This window comes from Thalia democratica, chromosome 5 (genome assembly GCF_965202585.1).
Source record: "Thalia democratica chromosome 5, ktThaDemo2.hap1.1, whole genome shotgun sequence".
Lineage (NCBI taxonomy): Eukaryota > Metazoa > Chordata > Thaliacea > Salpida > Salpidae > Thalia > Thalia democratica.
The window spans coordinates 45,393,335-45,415,997 of record NC_139169.1 but is presented as its reverse complement, the minus strand read 5'-3'; the positions used below and the strand labels follow the sequence as shown (position 1 = coordinate 45,415,997).

The window sequence follows — 22,663 nt, the reverse complement described above, 5'->3', positions numbered from 1 at the left end:
TATACATTTGGTGCCTTTTAAACGTACAGTCATATTTAAGTCGGCATTTAAGATTAGCTGCATAGTTTCGAATGTACTTGTTTTTATTTTCATTGAAGACACAATCAAAAAAAAAAAATAAACTTTAAAAAATGATTTAGAGATTAAAACATATTAAAACATGTTATACCTTTATTATAAAAATTTAGTTTTTCATGCAAATAACAGTCTTTGTTTTTTTACTAGTTAATTGTTAGAGAGCTTCGGAAAGTTAATTAAAAAACAAGTTTTGTCTAAACAAAAATAAAAAGTAATCTAACAATTATATTATATTTTATTATATGTACCAGTGATTGTAAACCTTTCCAAAGCTTTGCATACGAAACTGCCTGAAAATAAATTCTATGTACACTATATTATAAATTTTTTTTTTTAAACTTTGAGTGTATAACAATAAATCAAAAAGATGCTAAGAATTGTTTTATGATATTAAAATTAGTTTTTTAATAAAGAAAAAGACAACATATACATCGTCGTTTATTTATTTTTTCAAAATCTTAAGTTTTCTGTGCATAGTAAAACAATTTCTATGCACACCGTGAAGAACATTCCTATATACATATAAAAAAGAAAATAAATCATAACTTAATAAATTTAAAATTAGTTCGTTGAGCTTACTAGGGAAAGGCTATTTATAGAAATTTTATTACTAAAATCAAATTTAAAGCTGTAGTTTCGTCTTACAACTCCTCAACTACTTAATAAAAGATTCATAAACTGGAAACATACAAACGAAAGTAAACAAACTACACAAAACTAGAAAAATCAGACGTAACCTTATACTTTCGAATATTATATAAAAGGTTTTATACAAAAACCAAAATTTGTTTTAAACAGACAAAAAATCTGCAAAAATCAAAGTAGTGACTCCAAAACTCGTTGAATTTTTAAAGTTGTTTTTTAATGTCCCCTAACAAAAACTTTTAACAGGCATGATATGCTAAATAGCTTTAAGTATGGAAAATTTGAAGAGAATTATCAAGGTGCATTACAATAAAATATAACACAAAAACACACAACATCAAAGTCAGTGTAATTGCGCAGGTAGCTACAAGTATAGTTTAGAAGAGGGCAACTGTACTTCAGAGAACATTGTTTCAGAACACAGTAAACTCTGACCTTGAGACAAAGTTTTACATCGGATTACAATCAGCACAGTTTAGATTAAGATATGCCAATCATGAAAATAATTTAAATACAACAAATAATAAAAATGAATAAAAAAAAACTTAGCTTTTAAAGAATGTTTGCAGCTTTAAACGTTAAAAAATTGACTTAAAAACTATTAAATATCTTATTTTAGTAAGTGATAAAAAGATCACTGCCTATAGCCAATGGTGATAACTCTATGTATAAACTGTGCTTGAAGAAGCTACCGCTGTTGTGTATGAGCTAAATAAAAAGGAATTTTTAAACAAGAGAAAAGACTTTACTTCCTCTCGTAGACCCATTTATAAATAATTTTAAAATTAAATAACTTTTAAAGTCACTTAAAGATGTTTGTAGACTTTATTATTTGATTGTTCAAAGCGTAGCTTGATTTTTTGTTTAATTTAAAAGTATAAAACTAAGTTATAATGTTTTTAGTTTTGTTTAGTTTGAATACTTCTTTTTGTATCTTTCAGTTTTATTAAAAATTTAGATAGCTGAGGAGCTAAAAAGAAAAATTGTGTTATTTCTTTATTTATTTTTATTTTTGTAACTGATTATATGTTTCAATATACAAATCTACAAATAAAGTTTTAAGCACGTGTTTTACTAACGATTTAAGATATTCCAGATCGATTATATACTCATTAACGGTTTTATTAATACAGTTTGTTTAAACAAACCACATTAAGAATTTGAGATCATATAAACTTTACTTTAATTTAGTTTTAGGTTTATCTTACGTAGTATTGAAAGCTTAAATTTACTGATGTTATCTTTTAATGTTGTTAATGACTTATGAAGTTACTAGACTTAAAATAGTGTTATTTAAAATGATTAATGTTCTTAACTATTCTATATTCGCATGAAATAGCTACAAGTTCTTTAGCAATCATTTAACTTGGTCGTGTTTAGTAATGTTAGTATCTTTTTAAACATTGTATTTTGCTACTGAGACAGCTTGTTTAATTTGACAAGTATGTAACCACAGTTATAACAAACAAACTTATGTATTTCTAAGTTATAAAACTAGTCAAGTATTAAAACAAGACAATTATAAGTTTTATACACTTTAGTTTAAGTTAGTTTTTATACGATAAGTTTCAGTTTAGTAAGCAATATTAGGAGAATTTTTTAACCAGGATAAAACTACTATGTTAAACAACTTTGTTTATTAGGAAAATGTGTGCTGTATTGTAATAACTTAACTGTTTTGTAATTTTTGAATGAAAATTTTAACATTTTCAAGTTTTTTGTAAGTTTTCAGATATCTTTTTATTAAAAGTTTTTTTTACTTAAATAACCAACTTAATTTCACTAATTTTATGTTTTTACAAAGTTTTAATGCTTTTTTTAATATACTTCTCTAACTAGGTAAAGACTGAACTATGTAAGTATGTGAAAAGCATTCATCTTTTTAATTTTATCAAAACTTTTATTAAATATAAAAACTAAAATAGTATTTTTTCAAAATTCATATGAAATTTTTTTTATAAACTCATCATTTAGAAATGTTACCTTTATATTTTGTGGTATACTTTGTAGAAAAAAAAGTTTTAACTACATTTTTTTTAATTAGGTTACCTTACCTATAAAAAATACTTATAATGTTGGATACAATAAAATAAATTATACCGTTTAATTTAGAACCATTGTTATCTATGACAATAATGTTATAACATTTTATTTAAACTAGTACATAACTTTTAATATTATGATAAAATAAAACTTGATTTTTTACTCCTTAATATAATAAATATTATTATCTAAAAAGTTCATTATATAATTTTGATACTCGCTAAAATTTTATATATTCCAAAGTTTTCATCATTTTTTAATAGTAAAAAAGTATTCTATATAAAAACTGTTATTAATTTTTGCCAATAAAAGATCTAAACAAAATGGGTTAGTCGGAATGTAACAACAACTGTTTTAGATGTGCACAATTTTATAAAAACTAAAACAACGTCTCTATTGTTAAGAAAAAAATCTAAACTTAAAATTTTATTTAGAACAAAATCTTTCGCAGATTAATTTTTTGCAAAAGAAACAACATATGTACTGCAAAATTTAAAACAAAATTTATCTTTTACTCAATATTTTTTTTCATGTTTAGAAAAACTTACTTTAGTATATATTAAGGTTTAGTCTTGAATAAAGCTTTTTTTTAAAGTGAGTCATTTTAGCTGTTTAAACAATAAAGCATTTTTACAAAATAGTACAGATTTCGATTTAATTTTTATTATTATTTAAGTTTTTTTTCTTCGTTGAACAAATTTTTAGCTACACTGTTTACTGCAAAATTGATGAGGGCATATACCATAACAAATAAGTAGAACATATTCTAAATTTATTTATTTTCGTTCATATTCGTTTTTTTTTTCTTCGCGTATAGAAAAAAAGTTTAGTTTTAATTTTATTTATTAAATACGTCTTCTTTAACGTTAAAAGTAACTTTAAAAAAAAATTATACAACTCAAGTGCAATTCTGTAAACTATTTGAAAGTTTTTAAGTAAAATTTTTAAGGATAAGAACACATATCTTAAAATTAAACTAAAATTGAAATAAAATTTTTAGAATATTGCTTCGAAAATAAACTTAAACACATATTTTCTAAAACAAATCTGGTTCTTTAAAGCAAAAAAAAAGCTAAAGCTATAAGAGTAAGAAATATATTCAGTGTAAAAGTTGGACAATTTAAGAAAAATTTAAATTATGGCTTTTGTAGAAATAGAATTATCGTCAAAATTTTATTAAACTTCCTTTACTAAACAACTTAAAAATGAATTTAATCTCATTGCTTTCTTTCCAAAGCCAATATGCTTTTATAATTTGTGTTTTGTAACTATTTTGGATTTAAGTTCTTATTTTTTAAAAGTGAGTTTATAAGTACTATAATAATATTAAAAAAAAATACTCGAAATACCTAAAGTTTTGTGTTTTATGTTAATGAATTATAAATGTAAAATTTATTAAATTTTGTATTTTTTCATAATTTTCAGTTCTTTTAACTGAATTTTTCTTTTTTAACTAAATAAATATATTGCGTCTTATGCGTTAATATATTATTTTTAGCTTAAAAAACTTGTGTGATATAATTAGAATCAAGCTGCTTTATAAAAAATAAAAATATGCCTTTGTTTGATTTTGACTAGAAAGTGCTTTATACTATACTATGTAATCATATAAATAAAATCTAGTTTTTAAATATATTTTTTTTAATTTAACTTTTCCAACCTAGGTGACAAGCGAAGATTTTATAGTAAATCAGATCTGACTGTTGGTCTAAACCAGGGTCGGCAAACTTCGGCCCGCGGGCCAAATGCGGGCCTCAAAGCCTAAATCTGCGGCCCGCAAGCTACTTTTTAGCCAAAAAGATTCTTTTTAGAAAATATAAAAATTAACGGTTTTGCAATGAAACTAACAATTAGGCTCTTAATTTAATAAATACTATTCAAAGGTGCTATTTTACTGCTTATTTTGTTATGTTTTTGGTTTAAAATAGCCTATTTCTACTAATTATTATATTTAATTTTAAATAACTGCGGCCCTCGACGACTCTTTTTCTAAAAAGTGCGGCCCGCGAATAACAAAGGCTGTCGACCCCTGGTCTAAACTTTAGTAAAATTATGGCTAAATTGTTAAATTTCTATTTCCTTATTAAAAATCTAAATTCTTTAGTCGAAATTTTATTCTAGCTGTTCATTGATAAACTGTTAGTAGGTACCTAAGTGTCTATTTACGAGTAAATAACTTTTAGACTGACAACTGTCAGTTTACACTTTATACCTCATACTTAAACTTAATTGACAACAGAAATTTTCCGCATTAAAAGATTAAAATGTTTTACTAGGACAACTTTAAACAAAACGTTTTTCATTCTTTATTAAAACAAAGGTTTGTAAAACGTTTATATGACTGCTTTGTTATCGAACATTTGTAACAAGTGTTAATAACATTTGTTACTAAACTTATAAGAAACATGAACTATAAACTAGTAAAATCTGTATATACACAAAAATTATAGACTCTTTCTTCAATTTATGAAACGTTTAAGTCTTATTTAATTGCACTTTTATATATATTTCTTAACTCTAAATTTAGTTTTGTTTTGAATCTAAATAAACAAAATTAAATTTAGAGTTAAAAAATATATATAAAAGTACAACTAACAAACTTTATTTTCAGCTTTTTTTATATTTCAGTTTCTTATTAATAAGTAGTATACAACTATTTGTATATCTATTTTGATTATTGAAAGTAATAAATTGAGTATATTTTTTAGAAATTTTTAATAAAGCTTAATTTTAGATAGTACCCTTAAATTACTTTTAGTTTTACTTTTAGTTTTAACTTTTTTTTGTTCAGAATATTAAATAACTTCTTTTATTATCTATACTTGATACATTTAAAAACTACTTTTAAATGAATGTTTTTTAAGTTTTTATTAAACTTTAATAGCCTTCATTAATTTTCTTTAAGTAACTTGGTAATAAAATGAACTTTTCATACTTATATATTTAATGTACATATGCAATATCTTAAAAGTTTAAAGTTTGCATTCAACTAATAAACACGTTTGATAAGAAAAAAGTAATAAATCTTTATAGGTAAAATATAATAATTATTTATATGAATTCAAAAAGCATAAAAGTATAGACATGTCTTTATATAAAAGATTACTTTGAAACTTATTTATTAAATGGGTTTTTTAGTACTTTTCGCCTTGTATATGTCTGGTACACATTAACTAATTGATTAAAAACTTTAGTAAATAATGTAAACCAATGATCACACAAAATTTTTTTACTATACCGCTAAGGTCGATTTAGAACAGCGGTCGCAGTCTTTTATAAGTAACGGCGGATTTTAAAGGAGAATCTTTTCTGCTGGCCGCCATGTTAAAAAAAAATCTTTTAACACCAAAGTTGTAATAAAATAACTCTTTATTTAGCACCACTGACAACTAAATTTCCAAAAATTTCATTATTAGATAAAAATTAAGATTTATATAGGTAGTTTTTTATTTCTTAAGTTCTTTTAAATAAATAACAATAAATAACAAATAAAATAATACGCGTGGTGGAGACTTTTGCTTCACAATCTGTAATATTCCTGAATTTATACATTGGTTATGTACTTAAAAAAAAGTATATATTACTCGGTAAAGTAGTAGAACTAATGTTATTAAATTTAATCTACTCTTGTACAGAAAACAATTTCTAAAAATAACTAAAACTAAAGTTTAAACAATATTTTAGACCAGCTTCTAGTTTCATAAACATAAAAGTGTTTGTGTTATACTTTCTAACGGCCTAATATTAAATACAAATAGAAGTTGTAAAGAACAACAAACAAAAAAATAATTAAAGAAACTTTTTTAAAAAACCTCTAGGTTTATTTATATAAAACTATTATCAATGATTACATTTTTTTTTAAACTACTCTGAATGATGTTATTAAAATCTAAATGAAAGAAAAACAACTTGAAGTAATTAATTGTAATGAATAACGTAATAACGATTCTTAAAAATAGTTATTTTAGATAATTCAATTAAACTTTCTTAGACTACTAACTAAACCAACTTCATGTTAAAAAATGTTTTCTGTTTCTAGTTAATACCGGAAGTAGTTTGAAACGCTAGAGTGATTCTCTTATAAAACGAAATGAATACCAATAAAAGTAAGTCGCTAAAAAAAGCTTAAAATTTAGAAGTTTATTTGAAATTTTATTACAGAGAAAGAATTTTTAATTTTTAATTTGTTTGAAACTATTTTTATTTTAAATGGTTTTTTTTATTGTTATCCTTTTCTAGCAATATTTTTTTTAACATTTAAAAAAAATAAAAATTTGAACTTTATTTTCAATAAGTCAGACTCAATTAGGAAATCAAGTAAGCCGTATCCGGGGTCAGAACAAAAGCCAATTTACTACTATTTCAGAATGTTATACAGTTTTAAATATTATATTAGAAAAAGACTATATCATAGCTCATAAACAACTGTCGAGTGAAATATAAACCGAACTATCTTTTACCAAGCTATCATCAATTTATTTGACATTTTCAATTCAATAACATCTGTTAAAAACTCAAAACAAATGTAAATATCAAGACCTTTTTTTTGAAGGTAATAGGATATCCAAGGTGATGAAATTAAAAAATACATATATACTATTATGTTAACAATAGCCGTTTAATCGTTCGGACTTTAAGAAAATTGGTATTATTGACCTCCTGGTCCATAATATTCAATTAGGAAATCAAGTAAGCCGTATCCGGGGTCAGAACAAAAGCCAATTTACTACTATTTCAGAAAGTTATACAGTTTTAAATATCAAATCAGAAAGACTATAATATAGCTCATAAAACCAAAAACCATATAGCTCGAATACGGAACGATTAAACGGCTATTATTAACACAAAAGTATATATATTTTTTAAAGTCTATACCTTGGATATTCTACTACCTTAAAAAAGGTCTTTTTGTTTGTGTTTTTAACAGCCGTTATTGCATTAAAATTTTAAATAAATTGATGAAAGCTTTGTAAAAGATAGTTTGGTTTATATTTCACTAGAAAGTTATTTATGAGCTGTATTATAGCCTTTCTAATTTGATTTTAAATTAGACTCCTAATTTTTCTATCATTTACTATTCGAAAGAGCACGCCTTTAAAGGGGCCTAAACGGTGTTTATAATAAATATTAGCATTTTTAATAATTTCATATAAAGCAAAGTTAATAAATATTGTAAGCATTTTTTAATAACAGTCTTTATAATGTTTACATATTTAGATAATGTAAAAAAAGTTTTTAAGCTTTGAAAATAATAGAGCTATGATTCTAAATAACAATGAAACAATGAACAACATATGAAAAAATATTCACCAGTGAAAGCTCAAAAAAAGTAGTGTAAAAAAAAAATCAAAAAAAGTGTACATTATTGTGTTTGGCGATTTAGAGAATAAGTTTTTCAAGTTCAAAATCCACTACTAAAACAAAAAAAAATATTGTATATTTCCCTTGTCATCTGCTTTAATAAAATTGTATGTTATATTTATACTTTTATTTTAATTTAATAAGAACACAAACTACTTTTAATTTAAATATTTCTTTTCTTTAAATACTTGAAAGTATATAGAAATTAATTCAAACTAAAACAGGTTTACATTCAAGTTAGTATCCTGCCTAATTTACGTACAATCAATTTTTGGCATTCACAAGCTTTTTTTATATTCGTCTTCAGCCGTAGATACCAAAAAAAATAAGTTAATAAAAACAAAATATATATAGATACTTAAAATAGTTATTTGTAAATATATTTTTTTCTTCTTTTGCAAACTCAATTGTCCTAATCCTTTGTAAAATGTACTATGTAAATCATTTAAACTATTTAGTTAACTCATTAAACGACTAAAACCGTATTTTACAGCATAAAATATGCTTTTTCAATTGGTATAGGTTTAAATTTAAGGTTGTTAAACTTAATCAGTACTTTGCACAAATTTTTAACAATATAATGTATAGACTTAGAAATTTTAAAATATTTTCAATATGCCTGTTTAATTTTATTGATAAAGTGTTTTTATAATTTCAAGGTTAAAAGATTCTACTTACCACATATATTTAAAAAAATTATATACTTTTTGTTTTTGTTAGCGTCAGTTAAATAATAAATAAAGCTTCTGCTTTATTCTCAACCCCAGACAAAAAATTAAGATATCAATTTCATAGTTTACCAACCAAAACTGCTACACTAATATATTTTGTCAGCCCTAGGCAGATTAGACTATTTTTCTATTTTTTTAGTACCACATATTGTTATACCGTGCATAAAGGTCTATGATTAATCACAATATTCAAATAGGAAGTTTGTAACTTCTTAAATGCTAAAGACTTTTTGTTTGCTTTTTAAATACGACTTTGATTTCTAAGACTTTGCTAACATTAACTGTACTATAAGTTTTTTTTTAATTGTTAGTACTTTTTGACATACAGTAGTCCACGACAAATTAATAAATAAGAAAATATTTTTGAGGAGATATGGTTTGGAATTTACGTAAATTTTAGGGAAAAAGGATAAAACTTATAAGTTTACGTTCGAATTCTTTTACGTACATTATTTAAAAGCATATTTTGTTTGTTTATAGGGAGTAGCCAACACAAGGAATGCTTATAGTAAAGCACTCTTTTTTTTTTTTGATTAAGTTTAGAATTTACAATGTTAAGTTTGTACAAAGACTTCCACTTTTTTATTTTAAATTAGATTTCAGTTTTGTTATTTTGTTTATACTGTTGTTTTTATAAAAACGTTTTTAAGTTTGTACTGAATTTAGTTTTAAATAATTTTTTTTACAACAGATTTGGAAATTTCCTATATTTAAAAAGTTAGTATGTGTAATAGGTTAAAACTTTCTTGCAAGCATAAAAGTTACTCCTATAAATAACTTGTTATTATGTTTATAGTTTTGTTTTATTTCTAGATGAAAAGTATTGACCTCTGATTGTACAAATTGATTATTAAAATGAGTAAAAATAAGTTTAAGTATTTTTGTATAAAGTTCTATAACTAATTAAACATTAAATTTTTAATTTTCCCTGTTTAAAACAATTAACTATATTCAAAAACAAATAGGTATACCAAAGACAAAACAACTTTAATTGAAAAACTTTTGTTTAAAAAAATAGTTAAAGTTCAACTTTTTTTTATTAAGAATAAATTTTAAAGGATTTTAATGTTTACAGAGATAAAGGTATTCGACTAGTTATAACATTCCTATTTAGAATATACATAAAAACAATTTTTAGGATTGTAGTTTGATTGTTTATTAACTCAAACTACTATGAAATGTTTTAACCATTTTTAAATATTTGAATTGTAATTTTTGAATAAGTAGTAGCTTTAATTTTTTTAAAGTACAATAAACATTTTTTAAATGTTTTGATTATTTTATTACTATCCAGGCACGTATACAAATCTACAGAAACGTATACAATTAAAAAAAAAAACGCGCTTTTGTTTCAGTTCTTCAGTTTAAAAAGACCCTGCTTTCTTAGCTTTTATTATTTTTTATATCTAGTTTTGCCCTCCTGATAGACAACTTTGAAATATAAACATTCTTTAGCGCTTGTAGTGTCTAAAAAGTTTTTTTTTTAATGCATTTAAAAATTGTATACACTTGACTCAGCTCAGATTCTCTTTATCAAAAAGCAATGCATTTTAAAAGCTACAGATTTTTTTAAAGTTAATTAAAAATCATGATATTTCGTTGTTAAAAATTCACTACAACGCGTGAACAATAAGAAAGGTAGTAAAGAGTTGAGCTCGAGCAGAAGCAAATTAAGCATCGACAACTCGAGCAGGGACAACTCGAGCAGAGTCAACTCGAGCAGAGGAAACTCGATCAGGACCAGAAAAGTTTTAGTCTAAAAAAAAATTATAATTATTAGGAAATTGTAAATTGCCCTTTATCCCCTATTACGTTATAATTCGTCACTACTTTTGTACTTTGCAGATTTGTAACTTTTTGAGCTAGCTACGTCTCTGGTACTACAGATTATAAATTGTTACTGTACTAAAACAAACTTGTTTAAATCATGATAAGATAGAATAAACATTTTTACAAAGTTCTTTAGAATAACCATAATATTTATTAAAAAAGCCGTTTATTACGCTTAATAACAGGCTTATGGAAAAGCTTTACATACTGCTAAAGTAGAAAATGTTTTAGATTTTTTGAATGTGGAGTTTACAAAGTAGAAGAAAAGTGCGAAATTTTATAATTGTTTTTATGTAGATGTGAGTTTTCTATTTTAAATACATCACAATTAACATTATTAATTTTTTACTTAAAAAAAGATTAGCTTTGAAATATTAAGATACACACAAAACTTTTTTATGCCGAAGCTATTGAAGTAAGTACAAATAAAATAGCTATAAAAAGTATATACTGCACGATTAAATAAATAAAGGTTGAGAAAATTTGTTTAAAAAAAGTACTAGTACACCTTTATATCTTTTAAAGCTTTTGTAGACGTTATCTCACCAAAAGTTTTACATATTTTCTCTGTTTTGGTAATATACATTTTTTACTAAAAAGCTTGTCTATAGTTCATAGTAATGACTCTGATAAAAATAATTTTACATGTACTATCGTACAAACAAAAAAAGTAAATAGTTTTGTTTTTCAGAATGGTTTTTCATAAGCAAATTAGGTCTTTTAATAAAAGTCTTTTTTATAAATACTTCTTAAACTTTAGTTTGAGATAAACTGAGACGAAAAAATAACTGCAAATTATTTTTTTTTTTTTTTATCAATTTATTAGATTAATTTTATATTTGTTAAATTAAATCAATTTAGACTATTTGTATCAACATTCATTAACAACATGCAATTTTAATAAGTCAAATTTCTTATAACTAACTGTTAAAATCTAAATATTATAAAGTTATAAGAAATTAAAAATATATAAAACCTAAATAATGATGGTAAGGTACAATTTAAGTAATATTAATAACTTTAAAATAATACTTGTTAGTGGAAATTCCAAGAACTTTTTTCCAAAAAAAAAAGTGAGACACTCGTGAAATATGCTTATAATTAACAAAATATCTCAGCGTTATGTATTTGGCACAAATGTTTTTTTAGTTTCCAGTTTTTAGTTGCGGCTTTTTTTTCTATAAGCAATTGCTTTTATAAAAGTATATCTACTCAGTTATATATTTTAAAGTCTTTAATATACAGTTTTTATACTTAAAGATAATTTTTTTTTGACATTACATTTTAACAGTAAATATTTTAATCTAAAGAAATTACTAATAAAATAAAAAGTATAAAACTTTAAATTTTCTAACTTAACATAACTTTATAGATAAAGTGTAGTTACGGTTATTGATAGCCTTTGTTTTCTTTTACTTTTTTGTTGTGATACATTTAAAAAAAATTCTTTAAAAATTACGATAAAAAGTATTAAAATATCTAGGTTTTTTTTTCTTTTGTATTTTTAATTTTATTTATATATACATATATATATGTTTATATTATTTAATTATTTGTAAAATTTATACTACTACTGCTTTTATACTTATCTTTTAGATTAAAAAAAAAATTTTTTTAGGTATTTATTTTTCAAACTTGAAATTACTTTTAGACTTCATAGTGGTCTAATCCAATATCTCATAAATAACTGAATTACGAATGAATTTATGCTGTGTATTTTATTTAATACTACAAGTATGATCTTTTACTGTTAATTACCTCAGTAAGCAAATTTTAAGACTATAGTGGTTGTCTAAGCATGTCTCTTTACAACACACATCAAATTGAAATAACTTTAAAAATTGCACCACTTCATGAAAACTGTGCAAAAGTTTTATAAGTTCTTAATTACATAGCTAGAATTCTGACCTATATTCTCATTTACATAGAGTAACTTTATTGTGTACTCTTAGTAGAGTTTACTTTAGTTATTTGTTTTCAAAGTTGTACAGAAAGCCAAAAAATTTAAACATATTTTTTATAGTTAAACATTAAAAAACAAAAACTATATCATAACATGATTCAAGTTACTTACTTCTTAAAATTAGTTTTAGGTTTAAGCAAATATTTATTTCATTTAAACAAAGTTACATTATTAGTAAAGGAATTTTTTTATACTTTGAAAATAAAAAAATTTTATTATATCAGTTTTAGTGGTAAAAAAAACTAATGAATATTTTTATTTATTGTCTAGTTCTTTTATTAAAAAAGTTTATTATATCAGTTTTAGTGGTAAAAAAAACTAATGAATATTTTTATTTATTGTCTAGTTCTTTTATTGATTCAAATATTTTTATATCAATTTTAGAATATTTATTTCATATACTATTTTTTCAGTCAACTTTTCTATTGTTAAGTTTACTTAGTTTTTAAATTGTTATTGAAAAAATTACGCCTTTAAAACACTTGTCAAACTATTTGTATCAAAACTTTATAAAAAGCCTTATAAATATATTTTACTAGTAGCAAGGCAAAGTCAAATTTGGAAAAAAAATTATTAAACATGCTTTGATTCAATACACTTATACCAAAAGTACTTACTTATAGTTTAATTAAATAAATTATTTAGTTTCTTAATTTTTAATAAAAGTTTAAAAAGTTATATTTGTGAGCGAAGTTAAGACTTATTTTATTGACAGAGAAAAAGTATTATAAAACTATAAGTAATTTTTTTTTTCTTAAAGTAATTATACAAATACATTTATCCCGAAAATAATGATATCAACTTTATGGTAGTATTTCAAAATCAAAAATAATTATTACTTATTCAGATAGTTATTGAGTTTCACCGCTGAACGGGTTTATCAAACTGTATACTACGGGTTATAGAACAGATTTTCAAACTAATTAAAATTCTAAGCTTAACCACAACAGCTTAATCTGTGAATGGCATATAATAAAACTTTTCTTTATTCATATACTATTACAAATTCGAACTCCTTTTTGTTTATTCTTGTTTTACAATAACTTAATAAATTTTTATACAGCATTTAAAATTTATACAACATGTTTTTCAATAATTTTCTGTTATATAAAGTTTTATAAATTTAATTAAATTTTTGCATAATTTTTTATTATAACTTTTTTTATTATAGAATCGCAACTTAATATTGTTTTCAGTGGTGAAAATAAGTAACTGTCTGAGTTGTAATTAATATTTTTCAGTATAAGAATCTTTAATTTAAATTGATTCTCTTGGTAAATCTGTTTTCACCACCTGTTTAAGTATCCTATAATTTTCTTTCTAAAATAAAAAAGATAACTTTTTAAATGTTTTATACAAGTGTACAAATATGATATTTAGTAATTTTGATTTGTTGATATAAATTTGAGTAAGTTTAATATTTTTTTGCAGTAAAATAAAATTTTAAACTTTAAAGCAAAATATTATTAGACTAACTTAAACTACAGCATATAGTTTATTGTTATAACCTTACATTACTTTACCAGTTATTGTTTTAGATTAGCAACAACTCCAATTTTTTATTGCTTTTTAGTAATTTTAGAAACTCATAAACTTAGATTAATGATTTTTGTTTTTCTAAAATGCTTGCTGATTTTATTTAGTAAAATATTAAACCATTGATACCCGTTTTCAGCAATTACTTTAACTTATCTTGACCTCTTCACAATGATCCGCAATGTAAAACTTAACTCAAGATATTCGCGTCAGACCTCAGCATCACGAATCAGCAGGCTTTTAAGACCTTCAAAGTCACGGTATGGCTATTTGGTTGGACTTTTGGTCGTGTTCTTAGTTTCTTGCAACATGTTTCAGTATAGCGTGGTATCAATGATTCAGAAAAGAGCTGTAGAAACGCAAAAGGAAATTCCAGACATTGTTTTAGAAGACAAAAAATTTGCATTTAAACTCACCAGGTAAGAACGTTTTACAATATAAAGTTTTTTACTTTTATTTAGTATGTTAGTGTACCAATAGCAGGTTTTGTTATCAAAGTATTTTTTTTATTCTTATTGAACTAAAATTTTAACACTAGTTTGTTTAAGTATTCTAGTATGTAGGTAAAAACTAGTTATTTTTTTGTATTTAAGTTAAGTATTTGCAGAGAGTGCCTGATTTACTTTAGATATGATTTAGGTCAAATGCATAATAAATATTTTATTAAGAAATTAGATACACCTGTTAACTGCTAAAATTGATACAATTTTTTCAAACAAAATACTGTATTATTTATACACAAGAAAAGCTTATTTAAACTTTCAAATTGGATAGTCATAATGCTAACTTAAGTACGACTTATTAGAAATGGCACTACTCAACCAATAATCAGTTTGTAAGTATAATTAAAAAATTCAATTTTAAAACATAATAAGCATATTGTTTACCTATATGACATAAAAAAAATACTATCTTTTCATAAAAATCTAGAATTAAATTTAAGACAAGCCTAACTAAAGTAACTATCTAAAACTTAGTATTTATAACTAGCGTTATATTTAATTTATAAAAAAAAGTAATACATTTTGATATGTAATGAAAAAGCACTAAAAGAGTATGCATATAAGTCTTCTTTTCTAAAGCTTTCTTTTTATTTTCTTTAACAAATTTTACAGGGAGCTTAATTCAATCGAAGAATTATTAAAATACTATCCAGAATCAGACTACACAACACAAATTAGAACCCATAAAACTGATAAAGTTGATGAAGCGCCAATAAACTACGCTGGAGAGTTTAATAAAATACACTTTAATGAAAAACTGCCTATAAATGATCCGACCATTGAAAGGCAAGCAAATTTGACTATCGCAAATTTGAAAACAAAAAGCTTACAATATAAGATATCCACTTTGAAAAAAACCAAAGAAGACTTTAAAAAAATTAAAGAAAATAATTTGTTTAAAGAAACAACGCAAGCAGCAGTATCCTCAGAATTAAAAGTTGCACCTTTAAAACCAGGTTTATTATTTTTTGGCATTTAGCTATGCTTAATTAACCTTTTATTCACTTTTTGTAACTAAAATATACTTTATGAGAAGAAAATAAGGATTTTTCTTAACAAACTGTTTACTATACCCTAAAGTTAGATAAATTAATACTTTGATTAAAGTTTAGCTTAACTAGAAATATAGAAATAAATAAAGTACTATCATTTTGGTTAAAACAAATAATTTTCAAATTTAAGTTTGTAATATGGGTATTTTAAAATTAATCTAAACTAACATAAATACGAAATGATTAATTAATTAAATTTATCATAAGAAATTCAACATAATAAAGACACCAATGGTGGTAGAAGAACAAAAAACAACCTTATTAAGTATTGTTTTATTTTATAAACTCATTGTAAGTTATAAATTACAATTTGAGTATTAAAATATATATAACAACTTTTATGATATTTTTTAATTTACAGCTACCTTACAACCGTTTTCACTGATACTTGTTTTATTGCACTTTCTAATAAATCGAAACAGCTAAAATATGAAAATTAATATAAGGTACTAGTAGTTCTACTGGCTTAAAATTTATTAAAAAAAAAATTCAGTTATTGATGATAAAACAATACTAAAGATGAAACGACATCATGAAATATACCACAAAAAATATCCAAAATACTATAGTGATTCAGAAAATACCAACTTACCAAAAAAACAAAAAGGTTAGCTTAATTTTATTTTTGTTAATATTTTAAAATGTTATTTTTTGTTTTATATTTACTTATTATTAAGCTTTATTTTATCAAATTGTATTTATTCTTGGCATGGTAACTAATTTTGTAGCACTAAACTTATTTTTTCAAAAATCTTATTACAAAATATAATCTGTTATTTTATTCAACTTAAGAAGTTATACGCATTTAACTTTAAAAGTAATATTTTATACAACTAGTTGTTTAAAATATTTCTGGTAAAAGTAATTTGATTTTTATAAGTTTTTTTTTTAATTTGTGTATTTTTAGAAGCTAATTTAAACAGAAAGTAAACTAGACAAAATGAAAAGAATTTTTCTTTTTCTTATTTATGATAAATAGCTTTGTAAACATGATAACCTTTAAACGTTTTCGTCTAATATTTTATAGTTTTTTTATTATAAGTCATTGCTAAGGGTGTTTTATGAAACGCCCTTTAAAAACATTTGTTTGATTTGTTAGTAAATAGTAGTTTACTCACTCATTTTTCAGAAGCGTAAAATAATTTAGTTCAGTAAAGATTTTTTACAGAAAACTAAACTTTAAGAAAAGTTAAGCACTACTTACATAACACCAATTGATACAATAAAATATAACATAAATCAACGAAGTTTCAATCAATCAATAAAATATATATTGAAATAACTTTTAGCCGTTTTTCTACAAACAAATTATCGATCTGGGTCAACGTTTCTCGGTCAGCTTTTCAATCAGCACCCCGACGTCTTTTACACTTTCGAACCTCTTTTCATGTTTAAAGATGACACTCGTTCTATGCGTCAATTGATGTGTGACGTCATAAAAAGCCATTTAAAGTGCAACATCCGTCCTGCAGTAGACATATTCGACGAGTTAAAATGGAGCGCATACAAAGACATCACTGGTATTCAGTGCCTGCTTAACAACATGTGTTTCAGGTCTTTTTTAAACAAAAATAAATTATTTCAATATTAGTTTATCTATGATAGTTTATAAGTAATTTTTAAATACTCTTCAAAAAATTCAAGCCTGCTATAGTGTAGCTCTTTCTTAAAGATAGAAGAATGCTACAAAAAATTGTGATACGAAACAAAGGCGAATTAAAACAAGTCAAAACTGTAAAAACTATTGAAAACAATATACCGTATCAACTTCTTTTCAATGTAGTTTATGTTCTGTCGCTTCACCCGTAATAAAAAAAAGCTTTTTTATTATCTTATACAATCCAAATAGTTTATATTTAACTTAAAATATTGCATTCACACCAATATGCAGTTTCTATTTTGATGAAAATTTTTAAAGTTTCAAATATTTTTTACTTAAACCAGTGTACTACCACAACTTCTCACTTAAAAACTAAACATTGTTCCAGGCAAAAAACATCAGGGTTGTGCGGAGAAGAAATGTGTCCTACAAGGGACAAAAGAAACTCCTGCTCTGCTTGCGGGCCTCTTAACATCAATAAAGTTAATAATTTTTGCAAGCAACACAAGGTTATTTGCAATTATTGAATTTCAAAGTTTTTTTTTTCACTTGACGTAACGTACATGAAGTGTAGCTATTAACAGATAGGATGCTTTTTACTATATAAGACTCTAAAAACATTATTGTCAAAAGTATTGATTAAAGTAATTTACCAGTTTTATATATTCATACTTAAACAAAAACTAAAGCAAGAAAAGAGTTTTTAATAAATTAGAAATATTAAATAAGAAAGTTTAAGTATGCCGATTATGTTAAATAATACTCTATATAAAGTTTTCCATTTAAAGTAATTTACAATATACAGGTTTCAATTTAAGTTTAGCATCAATTAAAAAATATTATTAAAATAGAAAAATATTTTACTACTAACGAGAAAAAAACATTATAATTGAAAGCAGTAAGTTATACCTAAACATTAACTCAAGAATTAAAAATATCTTAACTTGTAGTTTAAGTTAAGATTTAATATGGCTTTGAAACTTAAACACTAATTCCAAACTATAAATAAAAATTACTGAAAGTAACGCATTTTAAAGGATTAAAATGTTTTGGACATACTTTTCTATAGCTAAAAATAGCATAAACGTGCACTAACTTTCTTAATGTTACATTTTACAATCTAATTTTGTAAAAACCACTAGGTTTCTTTAAAAAATAATTTTACAGTTTTTACAACTAAAACTAACTAAACTAAATAAATGATGTTTTATAAATTTATACTTATGCTTGACTATGCATCAAATGTCGATGAAATGTAATTTACATCTCTAAAAATTTCACAAACTTAAAACATTTGTAGTTAACAAAAGTATTTAATTTTTTACGTTTTATAGATACAACTGTTAAAAACTAAGTTTACTTTTTTTACAAACATATATTTAAAAAATACTGTGTTAAAAACTATCTTGTATCTTTTTATGTACATACAGACAATAGCATTCGACGCTTTTTACGAATTAAAGTTTCAGATATTTTTAATTTATCTTAATTTTGATCACAGTTGCTATACAATCAGTTTATATAATACCAGTATTTTTAACTTCTCAAATGTAATAAGTAGAATCTAAAGTTTTTCGTTATCGTTACGATTATTTTTGGTTATTTTTAAAACAAGATAAACGAAATGTAGCTTAAACTAGTTTGCTTGAAATTCTTAAACTTCAAGTTAGTTAATTTTATTACTTTTTTATCTTAAGCTGAATAATTTTATACTTTGTATTTTAAGCGACGTATATTTCTGATAACAGTTTTGAACACTAGTTAGGTTTTAAAATAACAACAACTTTAATTTAAAAAAAAAAGTGTTAAATACTTGGTGAATAAAAATATAAGTTGAACTTAAACTTTGTGTACTTTTATTTACTTATTTTGTTCTACAATAAAAAAACTTAAGAAAAACTAAGTTTTCTTTTTTTAAAAGTTTTAAAAGTGTTCGAGAAACCCCGATAAACAATTTTTCTAAATTAATTAGAAAGTTGTATCTAATTTAGAATTTATATATTAAAAAAGAATTATTATTTTTTCCATCACCTTAAACTTTAAATTAATATTTGTGTAAAACATTATGTAAACAAAAACAGTTTGGTTAATCTTTATCGAATTAATTTTAATGGTTTTGTAATTAGTTTAATAAAAGTTTTAGTTAGTTTTATTTTAAACAAATGTTTTTAATACTGAAGTTTGTGTACACACTCAACATTATATTAGAGTTTAAAATTAGTTGTAAAGGCTTGTTTGAAAAATTAAAACGTGATAAACATCTGTTAAAAAGTATAAAATAATCATTGAACACACTTTTAAACATTAAAAAATTTACAATGTTTGCTTAAATTTACATGTCAGTTGTAAATCTTTTTAAATTATTTTACCTTTATAAATAACTTGTACCAACGTGAAGTCTGATTTGTCTACTTAATCAATATTTTATACAATTTTTTTTTCTGTAGGTTATTAAATGTTAACGTTTTCTAAAGTACACACTACTAGTATTTTTTATAATTATTTCTTAACTGTGTTAATTAATACTTGAAAATGTTGTTTTTAAATGTAAAATTGACTAACTTTACTACATAAAAACACAATTTTATTTATTATCATCTTTTGAAATCACTACTAACTTCATATATAATATCGAAAATTATTATATAAAAAAAAGCATCACTTTTATAAAATGTTTTACTTACTTTTCGAATTAAAGTTTCAATTAAACCTTTCTAAAAAAAGTGTGAATTTTTTTTTTGGTGTTTTACTTATAGTTTTCATAAAACAGAATACCTATTTAAATCATTCAAAGGTGCAATATAACTGTTTAAACTAATTTACATTTTGTTATATCTTATTATACTTAAACTTTTGACCAAAAATCTTTTGAAACTTGTTTGCATGTAAAAATTAAATTTTCACATGTGTTGTTATTAAGTTGTTTAAACTAATAATTGTTTTTTATTTAAACTGTCCTTAAAACTAAAACAATTCAAATTAAACAAAAAAAATTATCTTTTATTTAATAAAGTTTTTTTTATTAATTTACAGTATTAAACAGTATACAAATAAAATTCTTTATTTTATTTTGCACAACTCATTTGTTTGTTGTATTTAAAACTAATCTAAACGATTAAGCTATTTTTACATAATATAACTTTTTATAGTTTATTTTTTTATCACATAGATTTAAATAAATGCTTTACTTTAAGTAAACAAGCTTTGTTTCTGTGAACAAACTCTATTCAAATTATTTTACAAAACAGATGTCAGCAACAAAAGTAATCAGATTAAATGATATTAGTTGGCTCGAACCAGTTGTAAATGATTCTAACATGGATGTAAAGGTTTATAAAGTGAAAATTACATAAATCTACAAACGTATATTTGAAGTACAGTATCTAAAACTATAATTTTATTTAATTTTAGTACTTTTAATGGTCCTGAACAAAACATTAAATTTTATCGGTTGAGTATGATTCGGTGACAAATAAGTTTTTTTGCACACAAGTTTCTAGAGTCTAGATTAAATTTTTTTAGTGCATTTTTTTTTTTGTTAAATTAACAATATGAGTATAGGTTTAATCAAGTTGTTTTCAACTGCTTGTTTTTAAGAAAAAAATGATTTTCTATATCAAAGTTTTAAATTAGATTATTCATCTTATTCGAGACCCAAGAGGAATTGCTAGTTCAAGGCTAAAAATTCAAAAAGATTTTAGTAAAAACCGAATAGAGACGACATGCAAAAGACTCGTGAAAAATTCAATGCAGGGACAAAGCAAAGAAACGCCCGATTGGTTGAAAGAAAACTATATGAAAGTCAGGTTAGATACTTGTGTATATAAACTTTAAGCTAATAATTTTTTACTCATTCACCACTTGTTATGTTTATCATGTAAAAATAATTTCATTTAAGTTAAAAACAAAATCTTATTTAGAATAGTATAGTTGAAACTAAATAAATATGTTTAATTAATAAAAAATATTTAACGAAAAATTGAGGAAAACTTCTATTTTCGTATTTTATTTCAACTTCATAGGCTTGAAAATTTTATGTTTTACTTAAGGTTGAAATTAATTTAAAATTTATTTGATATAGCTTAGACAAAATATGCATGGATAAGAACTTTTTTACCTTTTTAATTTGTAATTGTCTTACTACTTCAATAAAAATATTATTAGTTTAAAATAACATAAATATTTTTTCTTAATGTGTATAATTTTTTTTAGTATATTTTAATGCTACTATAAAGTTTTTTTTGTTTATAAATCGATTAAGCGGTAAGAATTTTTAAGCCATAGTAAGTGTATGTGTTATGTAAGTCTTTTAAAACAAACCAACTTTCTTCAGATATGAGGACCTGTCAACTCGTCCGATTGAAGTTGCTTCGGAAATTTACGACTTTGTTGGACTCAGTTTTCCTGCTGAGTTGAAAAATTGGATTGTTAAAAACACAAGTGGAAGTAACTCTGATAAAAAACGCAACCCCTATGGTACTGCGAACCGCGACTCGGCGGCAACGAGCCAGGCGTGGCGACGGTTGCTAAGCATCGAAGAGGTTGTTAGCGTTCAGCGAAGTTGCTCAGTTGCCATGCAGAGGTTTGGTTACAAACCTGTTTGGAGTGAAAAGGAACTGCTTAATTTTAATAAGTCGTTAGTTCTTTGATGGTGGTATTTTGTTAAAAAGAATTAAGAGAATTGAATCAGTGAATTTGAATGCGAAAAAATATATGAAAGTTTATCAGAAGAGTTTACATTGATTGATGATCTTACCTTAACATATATACAAATACTGTTATTTGGTTTATTTACAAAAGTTGTTTTATTGTAGATGACAAAAAGACTAGTAAAACAAACGAATAATTTGTGAAAAAGTTTTTTTTTAATCTTATACATGTACAGCACAATTTTTTACTTATAACGTGTGAAAAAGTGGTACTTGTCAAAAGTAAGTTGGAGTTTAGTAAATTTTGCGTAACATAGTTTACGTACTTAAAAAAATATCTATTGTTATTGTGTCAACTATGCAGCTGTGATAGAAAATTTAGTTTTTGTTTTTAATGTTTAGTCATTGTAACTTATTTTTCGAATAAAAAATAGTTTCTTAATAAAGACCTAGAATATTTAATTATTCGTTTTTTTTTGTTCAAACTGAACTTCTTTCGTATAGCTATTTTGTATTCACAGCTTAAAATTTTTATTGAAGTTTGTCGGTCGTAACTAACAGTAAACCTAGTTCTTTAATATTAGAGTAAATGAATTCACATAATTATAAAAGTCTGAAAAACTCTTATACTATTAGACCTTTTTGTAATGCTAACTTGTTGTTGTGTCAGAA

The 22,663-nt window shown here is 23.5% G+C and overlaps 2 protein-coding genes across 2 annotated transcripts; both read left to right on the top strand.

Annotated features, from left to right (window-relative positions):
• The first annotated feature begins 14,358 nt into the window (after positions 1-14,358).
• On the top strand, positions 14,359-15,527 carry LOC145836589 (uncharacterized). Its single transcript, XM_082944381.1, has 3 exons — positions 14,359-14,606; positions 15,303-15,480; positions 15,516-15,527. The coding sequence occupies exons 1-3, from the start codon at positions 14,359-14,361 to the stop codon at positions 15,525-15,527; spliced, it is 438 nt and encodes a 145-aa protein (XP_082800507.1).
• Positions 15,528-15,532: 5 nt separating this feature from the next.
• LOC145836588 (carbohydrate sulfotransferase 1-like) lies at positions 15,533-21,991 on the top strand. Its single transcript, XM_082944380.1, has 7 exons — positions 15,533-15,646; positions 16,236-16,349; positions 17,032-17,296; positions 17,731-17,851; positions 20,591-20,671; positions 20,976-21,148; positions 21,676-21,991. Exons 2-7 carry the CDS (start codon positions 16,262-16,264, stop codon positions 21,989-21,991), a joined length of 1,044 nt encoding a protein of 347 aa, XP_082800506.1. The 5' UTR covers positions 15,533-15,646; positions 16,236-16,261.
• Positions 21,992-22,663: the final 672 nt, after the last annotated feature.